The 25,417-nt window shown below is 46.0% G+C and overlaps 1 protein-coding gene across 1 annotated transcript in view; it reads left to right on the top strand.

The window, feature by feature from the left end:
* LOC119449671 (cytochrome P450 3A14) overlaps positions 1-22,019 on the top strand; it is a 43,142-nt gene extending 21,123 nt beyond the window's left edge. The window contains exons 5-14 of the mRNA XM_037712893.2: positions 1,697-1,822; positions 4,673-4,910; positions 8,163-8,293; positions 10,232-10,322; positions 11,223-11,292; positions 13,897-14,005; positions 14,590-14,681; positions 16,282-16,422; positions 19,507-19,669; positions 21,905-22,019. Of these exons, the coding sequence (XP_037568821.2) occupies positions 1,697-1,822; positions 4,673-4,910; positions 8,163-8,293; positions 10,232-10,322; positions 11,223-11,292; positions 13,897-14,005; positions 14,590-14,681; positions 16,282-16,422; positions 19,507-19,669; positions 21,905-22,003 (1,260 nt within the window). The 3' untranslated portion in view covers positions 22,004-22,019. The remainder of the gene's footprint in view (positions 1-1,696; positions 1,823-4,672; positions 4,911-8,162; positions 8,294-10,231; positions 10,323-11,222; positions 11,293-13,896; positions 14,006-14,589; positions 14,682-16,281; positions 16,423-19,506; positions 19,670-21,904) is intronic.
* The last annotated feature ends 3,398 nt before the right edge of the window (positions 22,020-25,417 follow it).

The raw sequence follows: 25,417 nt of genomic DNA, 5'->3' as shown, positions 1-25,417 counted from the left end.
AATAGCTCTGATGGCATCCACCTTGGTGTCTTTATTATAATTATTCGGCATTTTATTTGCTGTTGGATTCCTCGTGCTAAAGTAAAGAAATTGCATATTATGCAAAGTGCTTGTGAGAACCTGGGTGCGTTACTGGGTCACTGTACTTACGCGTATTCCGATAAAGACCAGAGTGGCAAGATGGGCTTGTTGGTTCATCATGAAGGCTGTATTTCAGCGCTTAGTAAGGACGAGGACAAAGAAGGAGACGTACGGACACACAATAGCTGGTGGTAGCTGGACACACACGTGGTCGGTGACGTACTTCCATGGCACTATATTGTTCAGCGTGGTCAAGGCAATAAACTTCATTGTTGTGAGTAGCGCATGTGTGTCCGTACGTCTCCTTCTTTGTCCTCGTCCTTACTAAGCGCTGAAATACAGCCTTCCGATAAAGAGATGGCGTCTGTAAACCATTCCGTGCTTTCTGTTTGCCCAAGATTATTATTTTGACGGCAGGAAGCTTCCCTCGTATCGAGAATACATACATAACTGAATGTCCAGGAGGGCTCCCCCGTTGTGTTTTTGTAGCGTTAGCTACACTGGCCTAGCCAAGCCCGTTTCGCGCGGCACATCAAGAGCCGTGCTGCGCATGCGCAAGGATCAGTGATGTCACACGGCTCGTGCACCGGAGCCACCGCAGCCGGCACCTCTCGCGCACTCCGCCGCCGCCGCGCGCGACTCACCGCCGCCGGTCTGCGCATTCCAGAGGAGTGACGTCGTAGCCGTGGTAGACGCACTGGCGCCGGCGCGCGCTCGCTGTGCAGTCGCCGTCTGACACTGCGCTGGAGCCGCTGCGCTTCTGACTGGCGTTTGCCAGTGTCGTATAGCCATGGAGAAGGAGAGCGCAAATGCTGCTCAACAGCGCAGAAGAACGGAGAAGCTTGACTCATCGGATCCCGAAGTAGTTGCCTGGCAATTAGCGGTTGAGCGTAGGAGACAACCAGGAAAGCTAAGAATAATCAGCTGAACCTTTGCTAACGCTACGTATATCCTGGCCTAGCCGAGCTAAGCCACTGCAACTTTTTATTGAGCGCCGACAGCCAAACTTATGCGCAGAGCGCCGCGTTATCCCTCATACTACGCAGGCGAGGCGCTGCCGACAGATGGTGATTCCGTAACTCCTCGCCCCTAATAGTGATTCAATGCTAAACGCATTATCGTCGACAGTCGTCGTGAGATGGGCTCCGCCGCTTTGTTCTCTCTAGTTTTGGTATCAAAAAGGTATATTTTTTGGGCAGCCTTTAGTGACTATCCACTCGTATTTCAAACTTAATAGTTTGCATGCAGGCTGTTCTGTATATGTATACCATGTACACTGTCTTAAATTAGGTTTCCTACGAAGTCCGAAATTGCAGCTGGCTTTTACGATGTATGTGTCTTCGAAGCGCAGCACTGTGTGTCGCCGTGATCGCTTACAGCATACTGAGAGAGAGAGAGAGAGAGAGTAAATAATTTGTGAAATGCGGAGAAGTTAACCGATTTAGTGTCCGGTTGGCTAGTCTGCACAGAGAAATGGGGTAAGGGCCGAAAAGGTGATGAGAAAAGAACACGAAAAAAAAAGCAGTTTCGTGCACTCTATTGCTTGAAGCGCCTGTACCATCGAGGACTGTTTCGACTGCGAAAAGAGCTAATCAGCACCATGTCTCCTTCCTAGATCACAATGATGACGGACCAAATGCATCCAATTATGGGACAGTCAATTCTACACGTCCGCGGCTACAAATGGAAGAATATTCGCACGTCTGTGTCTCTCAGTATGACTTCCAAAAAGCTGAAGATGGTGAGTAGGCAGTTGCCGCATAAACCGGAATAGAGGTCGAGTGGGAATATAGGTGGGCCCACTACTTTGAGATGAAAAAACAAAAAGAAAGAAAGGAAGAAAAATCATGAGCCACTCTGTGAAAGTGGATGACCTGCGAAGCTGTATCGCACACGACACAGAGGTGACACAGAATTTTGAACAAAGGTATGAACATATTCATTGTCCTGCATTCTCACATCGCATCGGTTATTAAATGCGTCCGTCATGTGAGACAATGAATGGCTCATACCCCCTTGAGCAATGGCTCATACCGGCGTAAATAAAAAAAAAAATGGGGCAGGTTAACACTATATATATAGTGGTACGAAGACTGTGCAAACAGACCTAGCTTTATCTCGGATTGGGTTATTTTTCGCGAGGTTATACTTTTGCACGAAGACTCGGCCAAAATTTATTTTACGCAGTATTACGATGGGATCACCGTTAGATCGCGCATCTGGCTGCACACACGCTTTTTCTCGGTAACCCGAGCTCGTAACTCCGAATATTCTGAAAATCGCCGACGTTTCACCGCCGCTTCACAGGTGCGATCCTCGGGGTTGGTCCAAAGTCGTCTCATCCGCTCTCGAGTATAGCGGCATGACGGTTTTCGCGCCGCGCTTCCCCTTCTTCGGGAGTAACGCACCTCTTCGGTCGCTCCATCATCACGGCGATGTGCTCAGCGCGGAGACGCGGGGCATTCTGTTGCCGCCGCGGCGACGCGAAGCCATTATGAGGATCAGTGAAGTGACGGCATGGCTTAGCTCTACCTCCGCGGCTGTGGCAAGGTTCGGCACGGCTACGCGGGGGCTCGGTCGATGTCGTCATGGCTCGGCAAAGTTGGGGCGAAGCGATGCGACACGCCCGATGACGTCAGGGCTTAGTGCCACCTCAGCAGCTGTGGCGAGGCTCGGCGCAGCTGGGCGACGTGTTGCTAGGCGACGCATGGTCAGCGCACGACCGACGGACCAACCTCGAACTTAACCAGCTTCGCTTTGTGAAGCTGTGAACCCTGTTAAGACGGAAGTCCAGCTAAGCTGGCGCTAGCGGCTTAACGTAGTTTTCGCGTCCATTCGCGCTTTTGTTCGCGTTGGCACTCCTTCAATTCCCGCTTATCCTCCGAGTGAACGACACGCGTCCGTCCCATAACAAGGTGCATGCATAGACTGTGGATGTTGTTCTCAGCGGAAATTAAAAAAAAAAAATGTTGAAGTGAGCAAACACGGATGAGGTAGCCACTGCTGGTGCTTCTAATGCGCTTGTCCTCTTATTGTCAGGATTTGCTGAAATAAAGCGAAAGTATAAATTAAAAGCCGCGCACGTCCGCGCTAACAATGATGCCGTAAGCTTCTCGCGACAACCAATGTGAGAAGGTAGAGGCAACGCAAAAGAATCCTCAAATTATGTGGGTAACAGAACTCCGGTAATGACACTTAAGGGCGGGGGAGTAGGCTACGGATCGTCGGGGGGCGGGAGGCTCTGCCCCCCCCCCCCCCCCCCCCCCGGGATAACTCCGGAGAGGACTCGAGCCCTGGAGCTCCCCCCCTCCCCCCGTAATCAGCGCCTATGACTGAAGCGAAGTGAAATTCTACGCCGGAATAATGAGCACAAACTCGTCAACTGTGGAAGAGGACGACGACGCTCGAGCCATTGCTGATGATGATAGTTTTTGCTGACGGACACGAAAAATGCACGGAACCGTAGCCATCAACGGCGTCGCTTGTAACAAACAAACAAGGAATCATACCGATACGCGTTTATTATTGCAACGGCACTGCCACTTGTAGCGAGCGCGCACGAAGCCTCGGCACAAAGTCCGGAAGTACTTCTTCAAGATCTGGATGCACTATATGAAGCTTACTACGAAATGGCGTTTCATGTGAGTTGCATGCCGACAGTTTTACTATTTGTGGCCGCCAATATTGCACGCTTTTTTCAAGGACGCCAAACCGGCGCTGACCGGCCATGTTGCTGTTTACATCGGCAACGACAATAAAAAATTACAAAAAAAAAGAAAACCAAGTGCCAGCAATCACATTTGGACATGGATATGACTTTGACTATGCCTTCATTGACATGAACGACGACTGGCACACATTCGACGACACACTTTCTGCCAAAGACCACTTTATAAGACGAGAGGTGACTTTAGCCTGCTCTCGTCAAGAAAATATATCGGCTTATATTCCGGTTTATACGGTATATACAGCTCGTTTAAGATTACTGCATGCGTGTAAATCGACGCGCGTGCTCAGCGTTCGCAGCTCTAACTAGTAGAAAGTATCAAGCATGCACACCACGGTAGTGTATAAATATGTTCGCCTGACATCGATTGCTTACGCGTTTACGTGTTACCACTCGATTCAGTAGCAGAAGTTCACCTTGTTGCCGTGGTATCCAAACTTATGCTGACGAGAGTACATATCACGTAGTGCACAGTGTGCATTTGAACTGAGTATGAAGTACAGCTAAACACATTGTAAGCTTTATTCTCATTTAGGTATGTGTATAAATAAGCAAAAATTAACTTGGACACTGCGGTTTAATGCCTTCTTATTTGCAGTTACATTTTAATACATACACCGTGGTTGTACAAGCCTTATGTGAACAATGAGCAACAGTGTTTCCATTGTTATATTTAAATTTTATTTTTATTGTTTCTGTATCTTATTTTTATTATTTGTAGAGCCGGCATACCTTCTCTCTTTCTTGCATGGCTAATCTAAAATGTCAACGTTGCCTACAAACACATTTATTCCCAGAAAATATTCGAAGACAAAACAAATCATGAACGGTGTAATGCGTCTTCCGATGCTGTGATATGCGCAGATGATGCAGCACATACAAGAAGACACCGGCGTCTTCGTCCAAACGCTGAAGCAGTACGCCGACACGGGCAAGGAGGTGCAGATGCTTCACAAGTTTGAGGAACTCAGCATGGACTTGACGGCGCGAGGAGCGTTTGGCATCAACGAGCGCTTTCAGGGAAAGCCTGACCACCCGTTCTTAACCACGTCCAAGGCAGTTGCCAGGAATATGATGAAAGGTCCATTCTACTATATCGGACGTAAGTTATGGGTAATTACTTCACACCGCTGATAGCCGTGGAGGAATGCCTTGTCGAATGCTACATCGTGGATGGAAATGCATACAGCAGACCCCTTTTGACACACAAGATCATCTATGAAAAAAATTAACAAGATATTTGTGTCATGTGGGAATTATGCATGACGTGCGTGCACGAATTGCCGGACCGGTGATCGAGACCGAAGTACGCTTGCGCACCTTTCCGGGAGGCGCTATAGTGTACCCAAACATAACGGTGTATGATGCAACACCCATTGTATCGGGAGCGCAAAGAACGCCCTAACTTTTTAAGCCATGCGCACTTTTACAGAAGCAGTTACTGTTACTGTTAGGTGTTTTCGTGGAACCGTAAGGGTGGGCGTACGGCGACAAGCTGTTTACACCCTTAACGGTGCAAGCATTTTAGTGCGCACTAGATTGCTAATCAATTCCAGCGCGATAACGATAACAAGTGCTCGTCATTGTGTTTACGAGGTTCCCAAATTTTGTGCCTCATAATCGGAACTGGTTTTGGCACGTAAAACCCCCGGAAGAAGGCCTACAAATTTTGCTATAACATCTTAATTGCTTATTGTACTGCATTTTAAGCACTGTCCCCTTCAAATTAGTACCCTGTACTCGCAATACACTGTTGTCATCGTTTCTTCCGTTTTTGGAAAGCCTCCTGGAACGCACTTTCGGGGATGGCGCGCTAGGACTCTTGTCGCATTGTCCTGCATCTCCTCTATGGTTTGGAAACGACGTCCTTTCAGCGTGGGTTTAATTTTGAGAAAAAAAAAAACGTTTAACCTTGCACTCAGCCGCGCAACGCTTGAAACAGCGAAGCTGGGCGATCGTAGCCCAGCATTTTACCGGAAGTGCGCGCGAAATTTTCATCTTATTACTCATGATGATGATAATTTCTTTTCGTGCCTCTCGGACTTACGGCCGTCACTGCGCGTTGTATAGCGTAGCTTGCAACACCGACACCGCGTTCCACCGCGTTGCAATGCCGACAACGCGTTCCAGCAGGACCCGCTCCGTGAATGCGTCTCTCTCTCGCTCGCTCTCATTTTCTTTCTCTCTCTCCCGAGCAAAGCGCGCAAAACCTCTTCTTCACCTCGCAGAGCACGAGCGTGCGAACGCGCCAGCTGTGGGCGAAGACGACGACGCTCGAACGCAATCATATGGTTCGCATAAATGCATTTTTTGCGAGCGCGGCTGTATAGCTTAGTCGTTACGACGCTCGCCTTGGAAACGTGGGTCCGCAGGTTCGAATCCCGCCTTGGCAAGAAAGCTTGTTTTCTTCTTGATAGTTTCTTGATACGAACCACAATTACGGGTGGCTTAAACAGCTTCGCTGTTAAAAAGAGAAAGTTTCCTGGGGCTAGGTCCGTAGAATAGGGTGTGTGGGGAACAACGGGAGTGTGATGTTTTGCTATATAACAATGTTTCCTTCAATTCAGACCTCTTACTGCTCACAGCATCCCTCAAACGCACTAGAATTCACCGGCAGTCTTCCTTGTTTACCACCTGACCACGTGGTACAAGCTCCTGATGGACAATGCCTTTGCAATAAAAAAATAAAAATTGGCCGCCATCTCGCTCTACGAACGTGAATGTCCAGCGAAGAGAGAGAGAGCAAGCAAAGAGAGGAAAGGCAGAGAGGTTAAGCAGAAGTCAGTTTCCGGTTTGCTACCCTACACTGGGGTGGGGGATAAAGGGGTTGGAGAGAGTGCAAAGAGAGAGCGAAAAAAAAACACACAAAAAGACAGGCATAGGTAACAAAAGAGGCGTTCCAATCACAGACGTTCACACAGGCCAATGGACTTCAGGAACCGCAGGAGCGCTTGCACGGCCTTCTGATGCGATGTTGAGTAGCGTCGATGTTGCAGAATTCTTTCTTCCGATAAAGGCTGGTCGTCCAACTGGTTCAGCACGACGGAAAGCGATTGCCTCTGCACACTGTATTGTGGGCACTGACAAAGAACATGAGGAATCGTTTCCGAAAAAAATGTATGCGTCGGCCGGGAATCGAACCCGGGTCAACTGAAATTTCTAGCGAAGCTTTACCAAACACCACACATGGTCGAGCATTGTATTCACGCTGTTCTTCTGGTGTCTTTAATTTCCGTGTTCTATACCCATGGCAGTCTTAGAATGAACTGAATGAGTTGCTAGACGGTTCGCCCTTTTATATATGAAAGCGCTGTGACGTCATTATATATATACATAAGCATATCATAATGAGCCAACAAACAATAACACCAAGGACAACATAGGGGAACTTGTACTTACTAATTGAATTAAAGAAATGATAAATTAATGAAAATGAAAATGGATGAAAAACAACTGTTCGCAGGTGGGGAACGAACCCACGTCTTCGCTCTACGCGTCCCACTACCATATGCCTCACTCCTCCTCTCCACTTCGCATCCGCTGTTTTTATACTCTGCTTTAACTCTCTCTCAGCTCTCTCTCTCCCCCAGCTCGGCGAAGCTATCGCACAGCTGGTATGGACTATGGCGTTTTGTGTCTACGCCACGGAATATTCCGACCAACGAGAGGTATACAGCTTCGCTGCAAAAACACCACCAACATTACCTTGATCTTTGACCGACTCATGCGTGCTTTTCTGGGCGAGGAGACCCTTCGCCCACCCACCGCGAATACTGCACCTGCGTTTCAATATCCTACGTATGAACCCACGTCTCATTGCCTATTAGGATGCTCTTCAGGAAGTTTTCATTGTCATTGGCAGTGGAAAGCAGTTCCTGGCTGATATCTACACGGGTCTGTTTCTAATCGTCAGTCAACAAACGCGGCCCGAATTTTGCACTGACATGACGCACCACCGTTTGTCACTAAATATTTGATAGCATCAGCCTTTGCTGATGCACACTGCGTCAGCAACTTGTCCAACAGTTAAAACGTCAATTTCCACAAAGCACAACACGAACTCTTTCGATAGGGTCATCATCTGTTGATGCGGAAGGTCGTCCAGGCTTGGGATCGTCACCGACCCTCATTCTGCTAACAAAGCTTAAAAACCTCATAGCACTGCGTGCGACTAATACAGTCTTGTCCGTATGCTTGGCTAAGGAAATGAAATGTCTTTGTGAAAGTTTACCCAAGTTTGTAGCAAAATCCCCCCCCCCCCCCCCCCCCCCACACACACACACACGTGCAACACCGACACCGCGTCATGTCCGGCATTACTAAATTGCTTATGCTGTCTTTTTTTTCCTTCTAGAATGCACAACAAGATTCGGAGCAATGATGAAGCCGCTATATTGGCTGTCATTGATTATCGGAGATTACTCGTTCGATCCCCTCAATGCCCAGACCATGGCGGTGATCAACATGAGAAAGAATAACCCCTCAGTAAGTCTGAATTTTCTGCCCCCTGCCCTCGGCCCCGGACGAACGGAAAACACCACCATGCATCTACAAAAAGAATGTATTTTACTTTTTATAATTTTTTTTGCTGCGATGGCAATAACCTTCATTTTAATTAGCGAAACTTGCGTTTGCGCTGATGCATTCCTACAGCTACCGAAGTTGCCGAGTTTGGCCGGGCTTGCTCTTCAAGTAAAACTTGCGTCGACATTTACTCGAATGCCACAGATGTGATCACGTAGCACCCGATTGTAATGTCATCATGTCTGCTTTCTGAATGGGTATACATATCTCTAAATAAAACAGCTGAAACACAAGCGGCGAGTCTCGTCTTGAAAGACGGCTCACCTTACTCCGCCGGATATTTTTGTTGTGCAATGAACGTATAAAAACCGTCCAAGAAGCCTTTACCAGAAGAATTATCGCGAGCGCGATGTGTTTTGCGAGAATCTGCGCGTTTCACAGTGCTGTATTTAAAGCGAAGCTGTACTGATTCATCCGTGAGCGCCGAAAACGCACAGCAGCAGAAAGCCAACTTACACAATGAAACTATCTGCGAATCTGCGCACACAGTAGAACAATCTGCCCATGCAATCGTAGAACACAACACGGTACAACTCGTAGAACACAGCCGGTACAACTGCTTACATTCGCAGTTGTACCGAAAAGAATAATGGGGAACTGCAGTGCCATGCTACCTATACGAACTGTATAGGTATACCTGCATTGCATTACGCGCGTCACGCAATGCATTGCCGGCCGTCACCATGGGTAGGCAGCGGGTGCAGCACACGGCAGAAGAAGAGGCTGCCGTATGCGAACGTAAGCTGCGAGCGCGATCGTGCCTGTAAGGCCAATCCCGTATATCAGCAACGGCACCGCCTCTGATCGTCTACCACAGCGATCACAAGGCAATACTGTGCAAGTGCAGAGTCGTCCGTGAAAGTGTGAGTGTGTGCGTGCAATCAACGGCTACGTGATAAAGGCTAGGCAACTTAACGAAATGTGTCTTCATTGAAGCTTTTCAACGTTAAAGAAATACAATCCTAAACAAGCAATCAAATCACATATGCATCGCATCGGGTCGCTCAGCATTTCTTGGGTTCGTTCCGTGGTCGTTGGCTTTGGACTTTGATTCAGTTTGCATGGGAGAAAGCTTCGCGTTCCACCACCTTTCTTTAAGAAAGGGTCTTTGATTTTTTTACACAGTACCACATGCCTATGTGTGACGTTACAGCCAGAACCTGTGACGAGGTGGATCATATCTTATGAGATGGTTATTGTTTGTGCGGGAACTGGCTGCTCTGTAGAGATTAAGGCCGCGCGGTGCTCTCGTTTGAATGTTCATTTGTTTTCGCGGTGTTCATAGGCGTAATGTCTATGTAATGTCTGTGGGTAAAACTGGTAAGTGGCCATTTGGGGACACTAGAAGATCGCAAGTGAGTAGCGCTACATTCACAAAACGAAAAACACAGGCGGGATATCTTCGACCGCGCTATTTACAGGAAGGTGATGCTAGCAAGGATATTTTTCCGGCTAACTTGTTGCATAAAAAAATGTCCATTGGGCAATAGACGTAGTTTGGTAGCCATGATGAGAACTTCGCTTGTGCGCCGGTGTCGATATCTTTAATATGCAGTATATGCAAACATGACTAAATTTCTGCTCAAGAAAACAGCGGGGTGAATAAAAATTAAAGCACCTGTAACACTGCTTATATTCTATATCAAGAGCAATATCAGAACTCGCAAATACAAGGACAGCAAAAGCGAGCGCATAACTGCAGTAATCTAAAGACCTACCCATGTAAGTGTACTCTATCAAAGTATTTTTAATATAAATAAAATATTTATTGGGCGGATAACTTTGGACCTGTTCTTGTATTGACAGTTTTATGCGTTTTTTTTCTGTCTTTCACAACAGCTTCGGAGGCCCGACATCTTGCAAAACCTTCTCGACGTCGAGTATATTGAAGAGAACGAAAACGAAGACGCGGGGGCCCATAAGGCCAAAGGTAATGCCTATTCAAGCTTTGACCTCACACGCTTTTTAAGTTTTCTAATCGGATGCCGGATTTGCTACCTCAGTCTTAACGACAACAGACAAGCAGAGAAAATCAGAAACATCATTGTCGACTTCTCGACAAGTCAGATCTGAGACGATGAATTGCGTCTCTTTGTCTATTACTGCTGATGACGACCCTGTGCTCTAGGCCTCTTCCGAAGCTAACAAATTTTGCTTAAAAAGATAAATTATATTTTAACCAATGTGCACACTCATAGGCTAACAGTGTAATATAAATAAGGAAAATAAGTGCCAACGGCCATAGAGTTTCACACCTTATAGCAATGACAACCATTGACAACGTGACCACAGCAGCGATGGCTTTCCAACTCCTCTCGCTAGATGCTGTTGATGACGTTTGGGATCCTGTGACGCGCGTACGGAAAGGGCTGTGACGGCGGAGGAACCTGTCATGTGACGCGGGTGATGGGGTTTGGGTGAGGAGGTGCGGGGGCGGGATAAGACGTACGGCAGTTGCTGGTTCCAGACGCACACGGATTTCTCTAGTGCAGCCGCTACCGCTATACCCCAAAACGTCTATTCGCCTTAAAATGCGAAACGTCACCAACAACGTTGTAATGGGCACACTGCACACTGTGCAGACTAAGCGCTACTTCACAAGCACATACTCGCTGTTGCATTAGAATACGTGCACCCACCGACAATGAAGAAGCGATCTAGGTGCATTGTGCAGGATAGGCTTTTGGTTCCACACGGCTTTATATTTTACCAACAAAATGCAGTATATTTTATTGCAAGTAAGATCTACTAGTTTACTTCACTGTTCTCTTTCTCGCTCGGAATTTCACGTGTGCAGCTAATTTCTAGGACCCGTTCTTTTTTTCGACAGGTACCGTCAAGTCCAGGGCGCTAACCAATGAAGAAGTGTTAATCACTGCTTCATCACTATTCATAGCTGGGTGAGAACTGTATGTATCAATATGTGAAGCCAGATTCTTTAGAAAACATTGTTACATACATGGAGGAAAGAAACAAAACAGGAGAGGCCCTGACGTCACGTTTTTGAAGCCGGAAGTGCAGCCATGTTTGTCTGCCAACTCCCTTAGCGCCTCCAATCAGGGGTTCTGTAGCTCGCTGAAGCAGATGGGCGCGAACTTTGAACTTGCATTGTTATGAGCCGCCGGAAGTGTGTGCTGTCGACGCGCGTCAAAACAAAACCTACGAAACTTCTGTAGCAGACGCACTCCTGTGTTTTTCCGTGGCACGTTGAAGGAGACGACGAAGACCCGCGCCGTGATTGCTTGAGTGTATCTGTTGCTGGCTGACACTCACATTCACAGACCCAAAACACAACTTTCAGGCTTACACACCACACTCCAAAGTAAGCTTTTCTAGCGAAAAAAAGGTGCTGCGAAAAAGACACCGGCGGAAAAATCTCACTTTTCAGAGACCGATAGCAGCAGCGAAAGCTTCAGGAGCGCGGTTGCTATGGCAACGTTGACATTTCGGGTACCCGCCCCAGTGCTTCTGCACGTGACTTCCGCCAACAGCACGTGACTTCCGCCACACTTTCTCCAATACGTCCGTACTGGCCGGGGCCTCTCCTGGGTTTCCTTCCTTCATGGTTACCGACAATATACGGAACATGTACCAATCAGAGAGTAGAGTGTTTCACCCATGGCGTACTTAGGATGCCGTCGTACGGTAGTGCACCTTGCCGCAAGGTAAATTACTTCATCCGGTAAATTGCAGCAGGCGCAAGGCAGCGGATTGTATCGCTCTAATACCGGGTACGAAGGATAATATGGAGTGACAAGCTTTTCGGTGTGTTACTCGTTATGGAGCTCGCTGCAAAGGCGCTTGGCTGCCTATTGCATTTCTAGGGTGTTTAGCTCCTGCAAACCACTTCGTGGAAGAAGACTAAATCTTGGGCACACCAATTTAGAAAACACTTGAATCAGCGAGAAGTGCCCTAACATAGTGAATCATAAATATGTTAGCTTTTTATAAAAACGACATGCTTACACAAAAAGGGGGCAAATTGCCCGAGCATTGACAGCTGTATTATAATCATCTGAAAGTCCGACGTTGTCGTTTGCGTTTGAAGTCTCGAGTTTGCTAGGCGGCGTGGTTAGCAGCATTCGCCCGCCATTGCCGCTTGTGATTCTTCGAAATTAAATCTGTTCGTTACGTAACACAAAGAATGGCTCGTACCCCCGTAAACGCGGCCTCCCTATTACGTCGCCAGAAGAGAAGTGAAATTCTACACTGGAATGATTAGCGGCAACACAGCCAGCTGTGGAAGTAGACGACGATGACGAACGCGGGAGCAGTGGCACGAGCGCGTGCCGAGCACAAGGACGATCGCGAACCCAGAGGAGACAACGAGCCAGCTGCAGAAGAAGACGACGACGCTCGAGCCAATGCTGATCATGATAGTTTTTTGCGAAATCTGTATCTTATAACAAGCTTGGCTTGAAAGCTCTCTCCATTTTTAAAGCGAAGCTTTATATGGCTAGGCGAAATCGCCTGTCCACAGAAAACTACAATCATCAGCATTGGCTCGAGCGTCGACGTCTTCTTCCACAGCGGGGTCGTTGGCGCCCCTCAGTTTGCCCTCGTGCCGTTGGATGCCGTGTCGAGCACGCGCTTGTAACAATGCTCCCGCGTTCGTCGTCGTCTTCTTCCGCAGTTGGCTGCGTTGCGCTAATCATTCCAGCGTAGAATTTCACTTCTCTTCTGTCGTCGTAACGGGGAGGCCACCATTACGGGGCACGAGTCATTGCTTAAGGGGCTTTTGAGCCATTCATTGTCTAACGTGACCGACAGATTTAATTTTGAAGCAATTTAATTTCGAAAAATCTCAAGCGGCAATGGCGGGCGAATACTGATAATCACGCCGCCAAGCAAACTCGAGACATCGAACGCAAGCGCCAACGGCGGACTGCGGGCATACCGTCAGTGACGTTGTTCTCTCCGTCGCAGCCGAACGTGGGTGTAACCAAGGAGGTATAAAAAAAGTTTTTTTTAAAACCTCCTTGGGTGTAACCTCATAATAGAGAAATACTTTAATGAACCGCCGAGATTAACCCAGTGATAAACGCCGGGGCGACACGTTTCAGCTTCGCTGGTTAACCACCTTCACGTAGTGGAAGGGCCGACTAAGTTTTTTGAAGCAATTCTATGGAGAATTAATCTGAATATGGCAAATCAGTTCTGTGGAAGCCCGCAATGTAAAGTACGCGAAAGGGAAAAAAGTGTCATCAGGCTTATTCTGCTGCAAAATGCGTTCTCTAAATTGTTTGACGATTTTTGCAACTTGAGATAATTAGCCGATCCCCATTTGCAACCGGAATGCTTCATTGCGCACTGAATATCATTTCACATATACTATAAAAGTAGAGAAACCGTTTTTCCATGCTCACGTAATAGAAGCTGCTCAGTGAAAGCAAATTGATGAGAGCTAGGGGTTGCAGTTTGTTCTGTGTGCAAAATGATTGCACGTAATATATCTATGAATAAGGATGCATGTATTCGATTCTGCCATTCTGATGTGAATACAGTTTCGAGACAACAGCAACGGCACTGAGTTACCTGATATACGCCCTTGCCAAGCATCAGGATGTACAAGAAAAGGTTCGAAAGGAAGTGATCGATGCCGTCGGCACCAACGTAAGTAACTAAAACGGTGCAAATGCACTAGTGCAAACGATTGCTGCTCCCAGCTCTTAGCTTCAAAGGAGGTTATATGAGCGTCATTTGTGACATCCGTGAAACACTTTGCAAATACGTGTTAAAGCGCGGACTACCAAGCACTGGTGATCCACCAATTGGAGTACCAATTCGATAACAGTACATCAGAATTTTTAAATGTGCTCATTCCTCTAACTATGGACGAAAGAATTTGCATACTCTTTAAGGACAAAATCGTAAAAAGCCAGTTTTCAATGCTGATAACTTTACCAACTAATGACGCCGCCTCGAAATACGTTACCTTGTTCTAGTGCGACTGAGCTGAGTGTAAAGTGTAAAGACACCTTGGTGTTGGTTTAAACGCAGTTCAAGCATACTAAAAAATGTCGTCAAGGAGAGGGTTCATTCAGATTTCGTAACATTTATAGCCAGTCACCCAATGTGGTATGTATCTGAGATAAATGTGACCAAGACGTAGCTCGATGACAGCCGTGTATAGCGCGTCATGCTGACTTTTCGCCCTTTATTCTTTTACTTTTAACCCACTTTAACATTTACATCAGGGAGAGCTGGACTACGAAACCCTCACGAAGAAGCTGAAGTACACGGGAGCAGTGGTGGACGAAACCATGCGCCTGTATTCACCGGGACTATCGTAAGTACGCTGAAAACGTGGCACCAAGGTTTCCTTATTAGCAGCCGTTCATCAGAAGTACATCCGAGAATTGAGGAGAAGCTTTGTTTTAAATTTCGACTAGCGTATGAAATGTACTTGTAGGGAAAGAGCAAAACTTGCAAAATAACTCTGCATTCGCGATATTAATACGCAGGGTTTAAGATACCAAAACCACGCACTGGCCATGAGACACGTGCTAGCTCCGCGGGCTAATTCTGGACACGCAGCGTCCTTTAACATGCGCCTATTGAAGTTCAATAGTTGCTTTCCGTCACCACTGGGTTACGACTCTGTCACCCGGGAGTCAAGCTCACGACATTGTAGGCAGCAGGAAATTGCCATTGCCATTGAGCCACAGGGGTGTGCGAAGCTTCAAAATGTCGAATACGAATCAATTTGGTCTTTTCTATTTGATTCTTATTCGATTCGGTTATTTACTATTCAAAGTTGCCGAATATTAGTTTTCATTAGAAAACTATCAGTGACAACAAGAGTTGCTGCAGTCTACGAGGAGAAATATTGATGATAGTGGAGACTATTCCGAATGATTTTGCTAAATGACAACAGCGGTGGTTTCGCCGACAAACCAGTTGCTTAAAGAACGCACGGCAGTATTTTCTGCACAAGTTTCCAGTGTTTAAAAAGCACGCCTCGCCTGATGCAGCCTGTGAATTCGGTGTCTCTATTTAGGTAAAGCACTTTATTATTTGAACACTCTCACCATATATGGGTTCCTTTAAAACAACGTGCGGTGCTGTAGCATTGCCCTGAGCTCCTCTAACGAGCACTGCACTTTACTGCGTGCATGTGGTGACGTGTTTTCGCTTTGATCCGTTACTGTCAGCTGTCATTGTCTTGGTGCGCTAGTTTCCTTTATTTCTTGTTTTCAAACTTCTCTGTTTACATGACATCCGGGTACAGTCATTCCATGTATCAAACAACGTAAGAAATCCACGGCAACTCTAAATACATTCCAACTTCGTTTAGAAACTGGAAGCATTCAGCATTAGATTTGAAATTCGAAGGTAGTTTTTCTCGAATATTCGTAATGGATTTGAATAGACAATTTGCAATTCAAACACTTATAATTTGGCAGCTTCGTTTGCTGGTCACGACGCAGTTTCCTCAATAGTGCAAGGAAGGCTCATGCACAGACGCTGGAGCTCCATTTCTAGTGCTTATGCAAACGTGCGCAGCCTTGTGCAAGCCACAATATACATATAACGGATAAATGAGCCTCTCTTTCGTAGCAGACAATTTCTTATCTTAAATCATTTATTTCTCTTCGCTTGCATAAAAGCAACAATAAATTACTATCAGAAAGTGTTCCCCGTCATTTGCTCCAGTAATCAAAGCCACACAACGACGCTCCTGTCAAATTTGGCAGCGTAAGCTATTGTTCTCATACCTCCGGTATTTATTGGCTGCGCAAGAAAGTGAGTAATGGGGTAAATAAAAAAATTGCTAATTTATGGTCTGTAATACCCTACGGTGTTGTGCTGCGCCCGTTACCATTCACTGGAGGATAATGTACGACATTATATATTCAGAGTCTCACTCAACATTGTCCGCCTTTCAGGTTTGTTACACGGCAAGCGAAGGAAGATTATGTATACAATGGCATTCAGTTTAAGGCAGGGACGTGTTTCATGGTGCCGCAGTACCAAGTGCACAGGGACCCACGGTATTGGCCCAATCCATTGGAATTTAATCCCGAAAGGTGAGAAATCTTCGTACTGATAACATCCAAGCAGTTGCGTGGACGTACTTGTTCTCAATGCAGTTGAAGGAATGCCCAAAGCATGCGCGAAATCATGTGACGTCAAAAATGGTATGGTATGATAATCTTCATTCAGGTCGTGAAGATCAACCCTTAGGATCACGCAGGCGGCTCCCACGTCGGGACAGTAAGGGTTAACCTTACCGCCGTGTCGTGGGCCTTCTGGGCGGCCTGTACTTGATCTAAAAGAACTCCACTGTGAAGCACTCGCCGCCACCAGTCTCGTTCCTTGACGCAGTCTGTGAAAGCCACAGGACATTGCCAAAGCATATGATCCAGAGTAATGATGCCATTACACTGATTGGTACCTCTCTTTCTGGATATAGCTTGTTAATAAAGTTTGGACTAGGATAAGTTCTTGTTTGTAACAATCTCAGAGTCTCCGCTTAAGCTCTATTGAGCTTAGCGTGTGGCACTGGGAATTACATTCTGTTGAGGTAGTAATGCTTCGTGACTTCACTATATGTAAGTAATCGGTCCCTGTTCTCCTCCTGCATATTATTGTGGTCCTGGTCGCGTAGTGCACGGATAGTAAGTTCTCGTGCGGCTGCGTTAGCCATCTCGTTTAAATTCCTCCGAGATGGATCGACAGAACCCATGTGTGCAGAAAACCACTGGGTTTCGAACCCTTGGCTGTCCATCTCACTGATCAGCTGGGCAGCCCTTTTGGTCACAAAGCCTTTGGTAAAGTGTCTAATAGCTTCTTAGAGTCACTGTAAATTCCCGTCCACTTATTATTCCTTAAAGCCAATGCTGTCGCTACTTGTTCCGCCACTGTCGCGTCTTTAGTCATGATTGTAATAGCATCCCGAGTGGGTTCATCTGCATCTACTACTACTGCCATAAAGGCTTTCTTTCTTCTGACCCATGCAGCATCTACAAAAGCCGCATGTTCTCTGTCCTGTTCTATCTCCTGCAGGAAAGCTTTGGCCCTTGCCTTTCTTCTTTCCAGGTTATGCACCGGGTCTTGATGATCTCTCTTATGCTATCTTTTAGTTCTACTGTGTCCTCCAAATTTTTGAATTTGGTTGGGTACCAACTTACCTCTTCGAGTATTGCTCTACCTGACCTTGTTTCGGAAACCTCTCCCTGTGGGCAATTTGCTGAGCTTCAGTTATCTCGGCTATTGTGTTGTGGAGCCCTAGTTTCATTAATTTATCATCCGGTGTGCTAACCGGCAAACCCACTGTTATTTTGACAAGCCTTTCAATGATTCTGTTCAACTTGTTTAGCTCTGTCTGTGTCCATCTAAGCATCCCAGCTACTTATGAGAAGTGACACAAGGCGAAAGCGTGGACCAGTCTCATGGCGCTCTCCTATCCCAACCCTCTGTGTGTGTTAGTGATTCTCCTTAGCAGTCTTATTGCCTCCTCAATCTTGCTTGTGATGTGTTGTATTGTTTTTCCGTTTGCCCCGTTTGCTTCCATGAATATCCCTAAGAATCTAATGGATTAGACTTGCTTAATAGTTTTGCCTGCCTTCGTGATTACTACTAAACTGGGTTCTTCCTCGGGAACAGTGATTATAAACGAGAAAATAAAGAGACGTATACCCCAACCCGGATTTCCTAAAACATATTTCACATCTATGAAACCAGCACACACTTTCCGTGTCACCGCAGTGCCACACTGGCTGAAGTTATCAGTTATGAATGTCCATCATATGAATTGTAACGTGAGCTAGTTAGTGCTAAAAGGAACAGATGGTAAAGCGCAAGATTTTTTTAGATAAAAGAAATGTATTATGAACAATAAATTTATTCTCCATTGCCGCTGGGAAAGCTGTTTATAAAGAGCATTTGAAATTTCACCTTTAGCTGACAATAGCTAACTAAGACCGCTGAAGAGTCATCATGAGTAACGCAAAGTGACTGCGTACATTATTCCATTGGTCACATTCGCGAAGAGCGTGAAATGTTCATGGAAGTTTGGTTTTAGTTACGTGTAGCACCCCTGTATATTTTACAGCGTTGCTCTCATTTGTTTGGTTTATACATAGGTGTATGTCGAAATGTCTAAATGCTTAACAATACATTTGCGATAGATTTAGGCTTCTCCGTTATGTTATAAATTCACTTCCTGCAACTAACGTTCGGAAAGTCGTTGACCAACGTTGCTAACGTTTCCAATACGGTGTAATGAACCGAGTAAATCGGCCACGACGCCAAGTTTCCTAGCTCGAATATACACTGCGTGTCAAACCGTACGCGTCTCACAGAAAGCTGCCAAATGACATCGCATTCAATGCAGTAAAATAATTGTAGTTAAATTTTTGATACCGCATGCGGTTCAACCGTAGAGAAGTCTGAACACGAAATAAAATCGCAGCCCTAGCAACGACTCCCTCGGAATAATGGCAGCCAATCTCGACTGCCATGGTTTTGTGTACTGCAAGCATCGGATGCCATTGCAGGAACCAGAAATGCGTATTGGTCGCCGTGCGTCGTTTCCTTTTCGCATGTATGCGTCTTGGCAGTCTGGACGAAACAGGTTTTCAGACGTTCTTTGGTATATGCTGCATTTATCCCGTGAGTGAAAGAATTACGGACACAATTCAAAGGAGACGCCATTGCAGCGCTGCTGAGGGCCAGAGTGTGCTGAGCAAGGCGTCCGATGTGGTTTCTAACTGCTTCAAAGCAGAGGGCACTGCGCTGGCCCCGCATTTTCCTACTTCACACGATCCATGCCAAAACGGTGGTCACTGTTGGTGGGAGGGGCCTAGAAGTGACAATTTCAAATTGAAATTCCGAGTTAAGAAATGTCACAAAAACTATGTTTGTTTTTTTCTTTTTTTGTAAACACATTGACTCATTTACTCTGTTACAATGATAAGGTGAGAATCGTTGGGGGACCGTGTCGTGACCCCTTCAACGAAGTCGAGGCACAATATGGTAGAAATGCAAAAGGACGATGCTGTTCGCTGTCTGAGTCGATAAGGTTTCCAAATGTTTCCTCAGATCTAGGCAATTTTTTATCAGTGCTTCACTTATGGCGACCTTGAAAATACTCATCATCATAATCGCAGGCACTCGTCGGATAACGAAGCAGCCCTGAAGAAAACGGCATACACGGCCTTCGGCGTGGGGCCTCGGCAATGCGTAGGGATGAGACTGGCTCTGCTGGAAATGCGATGCGTTGCGGGCAAGATAGTGCAGAAGTACCGCTTGGAACTGGGCCCGTCTCAGAAGGTAGGAAATAAACCAATTAAGAAACAGATATCAAGCACAGGAAACTACCGCTCTAGTCGGAATTCTTCATAGCCTCGGTTACAACTCACGTCTTGAAACTGACATGTTTCACTGTGCATGGCTATACAGTAGGCGATTTTTCAAGCGAAGCTTTTTATAATCATACTCCTTGCTCATAACTCAACAGATTTCGGTGGCGTCCATGTATGCACAAAATTATCATCATCAGCATTGGCTCGAGCGTCGTCGTCTTATTCCACAGCTGGCTCGTTGGCGCCCCTCGGGTTGCGCTCATGCTCGGCACGCGCTCGTGCCACTGCTCCCGCGTTCGTCGTTGTCGTCAGCTTCCACAGCTGGCTGCGTTTCCGCTAATTATTCCAGCATAAAGTTTCACTTCTCTTCTGCCAGCGTAATGGGGAGGCCGCATTTACGGGGGTATGAGCCATTGCTTAAGGGCGCGTGAGTGATAGGCAAACATGTTCTAATATTTGATTCATCTTTAATGTTTCAAGGCACAGAAGATTTAGTATCCACACATCGAATGTAAACTCACCGTTGAATCTAGCGTAAAACAAAGCATGATCATATAAATTTTTCTTGCAGTCGTAGTTAGGAGGCAATGACGTTGATACTTAAAAAATCAGTAGCCCCTCCCCTGTCGAAGAAATGGGGTTAAGCGAAGCTTGTCGTGCGCTTCTTTTGTGTTCCTCCGAACGAATTGCACTGACGAGCACCCCGTTGTGCTCGAACCCCAAGCGGTCACACGCGTTGCAGTTGGCTCATAAGTTCTGGTTGAGAAAATCGTGTTTTCAAAACCTCGCCGTCGCACCGGGGAAGTTGGCGCTAGCGTTGCCGAGCCGTGCACCACCAAGACGACGCTGTCGTTTGGCCTCAACATCGCGCTCCCTCAACTCGGGGTCCGCGGCTCTTCGCTGACGTTTCGCTTGGGCTTCGGAAGCGCTCACGCCAGAATCGGCACGTCGACGACGAGCCCTTTTCCAAGCGCGTTCATTATAGTTGGATTTCCATGAAATTGCTTCAAAATTAAATCTGTCCGTTACGTAAGACAATGAAGCTGCTAAATTTATTTGTATTATCATTCTCATGTAGCTATTTACCGACTGAACTGCTGTTCCAACGCCAACTTTACGACGTCTAAGGGGGAAAAAATATGTAGGAGTAGAGATCAGTAGGACTACAGATCAGTAGCACTACGTCCTGTAGGAAGTAGTCTGTAGGACTACTTCCTTTTAGATTCGATGTAGGTGAGTGCATGCTGCACGTGTTTGATGATTATTTCAAGGAAGCCGAATATATTTTGGCTTAATTCCCCGAGCCAAACCAGCCCGCTGATTCAAATACTAGTCGTGACGTATGTCTTCCGACAGATTATCAAATGAAGAGGGTGGCGCAGACCTGCATGTACAAGAAGTGACTGAGTTGGGACGAATACGCAAAATTAAAGGTCGGAAGAGATGGGCACAATAGACATGGACGTTACAAGTGCTAGGTCGTCTGCTCTGTTGTCTATGTCTTCTGTTGTGTTTACCGCATTGTAGCATTAGAGGCCGTACATTAGAGGTATAGTTAGGGGCGTAGTTTCTGGCACTACCAGATTGGGCTCCGTCAATTTACGATACCTTTTAATATTGTTGCTGAGCTTACAGCTGTAACTTTAGCCATTTTCAGGACAACAAGTGAGACACGTGGAGCGCAAGGACTACAAGACAGAAGCCAGCGAGAAACCATGCAGAGACGACTGACATTTTTAATATGCTCGTGCTAGGTCTATGCCCAGCATGGTGCGCAAATCGTTTCACGCTGGCATCGGCAATTGTGTCTCCATTGGATCCGCTGATCGCTCGACCCAATTTAAGGCAGTGCCGACGACACTACCGCTGCAAGCTCATGAGTACACGACATGAGAGACTAGGGTTGCTATTCTGGACATTTGTAAGCTGCGCCATATTGCCGAATTCTGTAATAGCGACATTATGAGCCAATCAGAGAGGCCGTAGCAGACCTCCGGGCCAATATGAACTAACAGCATGGCGGAATTCGGCACTGTCCAGTATAGCGCCAACATAAAGTGGCACAATTAAGATGTCACCCTAGGACAAAGCCTCCTGCATCATCATCACCATCATCATCAGCCTATATTTATGTCCACTGGAGGACATAATCTAGGTTACTGATGCACAAGAACTAACAAAATTCTTTTTGAATATTCTCCAGGGAACCATGGAGCTTGGGCAGTACGCCATGTTGTCGACACCCGCTAATGGTCCTTGGATCCTGCTGCACAGTTTGAGGAACGAGAACATCGGAAGCTAACCTTCGAAGCGAACCAGCGAACCATTGTTTTTCCGTCCCAAATAAATATGGAACGGAAAACAATTTACAAGTCGAATGATAGTGCAACAATACAGCACCAAACAGAGGCAGTTAATCTATTTTTATTAGTAATTTATGAATGGTACATATTTACTGCGGAATACTAAGTGTTTGCTACTTGAAGGACTAGTGAGTGACATAACATTTTTGTTCTTCAATGAACTCTTGCCATAAGATGAGGTTTTGTGAAAATAGACGCAGAAACGAAATATGGGCGACGATACCCCCATAAATATCCCGCATTAGAGCACCCTGACGTCATGGAATTTTATGTGAAATTCGGTTACTAAAGACTCAATCCGGCAAGTTGAGTTTACGTGAGTTTTTCGGTGCCAGAACGGTCCAAATTTAAGAAAATAGTTTGAATCTACATTTGTGGCTTGTCACTAGATGGCGCTTCTTGAATGGAGCACACCGTAGTATGCTGTATTGATAATAAATAAATAAATAAATAAATAAATAAATAAATAAATAAATAAATAAATAAATAAATAAAATAAATAAATAAATAAATAAATAAATAAATAAATAAATAAATAAATAAATAAATAAATAAATAAATAAATAAATAAATAAATAAATAAATAAATAATCTGAGTCCCTCTGGCGTACACGTTTCCGCGCGGAAATCAAGAAGAGGGTGTTTGGACCTCATTTTCTACGTTTGTATATTCAACCTTCTTATTCAATATTTTTTTTTCTAAATGACGGTGAGAGCCATCAAAAGAAGATGTTAGTGAAACTACAGAAATATTGAGAAACAGCAAAAATTAGTCTCCAATCCATGCTGTGAAGGTGGTTGAATAGCGAAGCTTTAAACAACAACTATAACGATTAAACATTGCGACATATACCTTGAAATTATTAACATGGCGACATTCACATGCACTTTAGCTAATTAATAGCCTAATACGTTTCATCGGCGTGCGAGTTGGCTTGCGCCGCTACTTCGTGCACCTACAAAGAGTAGACCGGAGAGAATAGAAATGCACTTAATCACACTTTCGCCGCGCCTCGTATGCACGCTGCTCTTCAGGAGTTCTCATTATACGTGGCCTTCCCATAGCATTGTTGCAGCACAAATCAGTTGCTAGGCGAGTTCTTCTTTTACATACGAAAGTATTGTTACGTCACTCCCTGCAGTTTCCGCTTCTAGGCAACTGCAGCTTATACAACCCTTACATTTTGCCGGGAAACGCTTGCTGCGAACACTATGCGCGAAGGCGAGCTTTCTGGTTCTCTTTTTTTTTCCACCGCACGGTCAGCGCTGCCGCTGCCACGAATGCGTGGAGGCGAGCGCCTCCTGCTGGTGATGCAAGGAACCCAGTGGCGCACGCGACACGTGCGTCCCGAGTTTTTGCCTACGGACACGACAGACCGATTGGGAGATCGGTAGAGCTACACAGCTTGGGAGAGCTACACAGCTTCGCTATGAACAGTCGCAGTTTCACCCGAATGTAGAAGAATCAATTGTGATAGCGACTTAATAGACAGCGATACGAAGTAAGGATAGTATATTTATCGGCTGATAAACTTGCAAACATACGCTGACTAAGTAAATTAGCAAGCATGGTGTCACGCGGGCAGAAGCAAACATGAACACATCTCACTCAATGACCGCGGAAACTCGCTGTCAAAACGCTGGAGTGAGGAAGCGCGGCGGCAGCCAGCGAATTGACCTTCGTGCTGCCTCTCGCTTAAATTGACTGACAACTGGCCAGAATGTATTGTGAAATGTTGATGGAAATGAAATGACCATGATTTATAGCGATAGAATACAGCACGCCGTTCGAGATTTCAGTAGGACTTATAATTTTAAATTGGCAAAGAAAGTCTCGAAAACCAGCAAGTGATGCGGACTGGCAGTGAAATCTTGCGACTTCGGATGTAGTATATGAGATTACTGTACGTAAGTCGACTGTTATTAAGTACATCATACTTATTGCTTAAAATTACAGTTCATATATTATTAGATGATTGCGGCTTAATTCTATGCGTATTACGAAGTAAAGAATGTGCACGCTAACGAGCGGCGCTCGCATACCGCAATGCATGGCGGCGCACATGCTGTTGTATGTGCGCGAGTTTGCGAGTAAGTAACCTGAGGTGTGTGGTCTATCCTGTGAGATACAAAATGCCATCGACCAATTGTGCCGTAAATGGGTGCCAATACTACAATATTAGCACGCGCGTGGCTACGGCAACAAGCAGAACTGCGTATCACGCGGAAAAGCGTTCGAGAACTTAACTTGGCTTGGCTAAAATATGCTCGACAAGTTAATGACCAAAGCAGTTCGACAGGAAACCATGATATCACGTAGCTAGTATCCGAGAAAAAATTTAACACTTCGTAAAGCATGAATCGCAGGAATATCGGCTTTATAAACAAAATAATACTTTCTGCCAGCGATACGGCCACACTGTCGTCTGCCACCTACTAATGGCGGCGTATAATCGCTATCGCGCTCCCCTATCACTGTTTTCAGCATGCTTCCAGTGAACGACTACATCCTCACGGCAGATCGAAAAATCCTGTAAAAAAATGTTGCACAGCGTTTGCCTCGTTACCACTTCATGATATAGACACTCTAGCTGGTAAGCTTTCCATTACACTAAAGAAAAATGAGCACCATGAAAATTACTTGTCAGTCCTTTTAAACGGGAACTAAGCAGGGAAAACACATCACAGCGCACATCGCAGATCACTTTCAAGATAGAGCCCGCGCGGCCGCGTCATACGCAGCAGCGCCGGAGTAGAACGCCCCCTCCCCCCCCCCCCCCCTCTCTCTGCCTTCCCGCCGGTCCCTAACGCGCGACAGAAGACGGCGTGCTTCCTTCCTTGCGCGCGCGAGATTGAGACGCCTTCATCGGCTTACCCTCACACGCTTTCACTCGCACACACGGCGTGCTGCGACGATGACATCGCCCTTGGACATTATACGGAACATCACGTCGACGGCGGTGGCAGAAATGCACCTGGAGTGCCCGTATAATTGCTATCGCAATAAAACAGGTGAAAACAGAAAAGGTACGTAAATAAAATTGTCATACTTTTCTTGTTTCTTTTTTCACAGAAAGTTTTTTTTTTTTTACAGTTTAGAGGGTGATACTTACACTTAATTCGTATTTACTCCAAGCAACATATTTAAAATTTTGCTGAATTGCGAATGTAGGGACAAGAGAGTGCTCAAATTGAAGGTGCATAATTTCGTGTTGCCGCGTTAGAGTGCAACTATTTACATTGGACAAATGATCAGCTTGAAGTGCATTAAGATATACAGAGGGTTTCAGCGAACACTTTCAAAAATTTTAAAGGTTGCGTGTGGCAGGTACGCGAGAGGCAAATTCTAGTTC

The sequence above is a fragment of the Dermacentor silvarum genome, chromosome 4 (assembly GCF_013339745.2).
Source record: "Dermacentor silvarum isolate Dsil-2018 chromosome 4, BIME_Dsil_1.4, whole genome shotgun sequence".
Taxonomy (NCBI): domain Eukaryota; kingdom Metazoa; phylum Arthropoda; class Arachnida; order Ixodida; family Ixodidae; genus Dermacentor; species Dermacentor silvarum.
The sequence above is the reverse complement of the archived record's forward strand: the minus strand, read 5'-3'. Positions and strand labels throughout refer to the sequence as shown.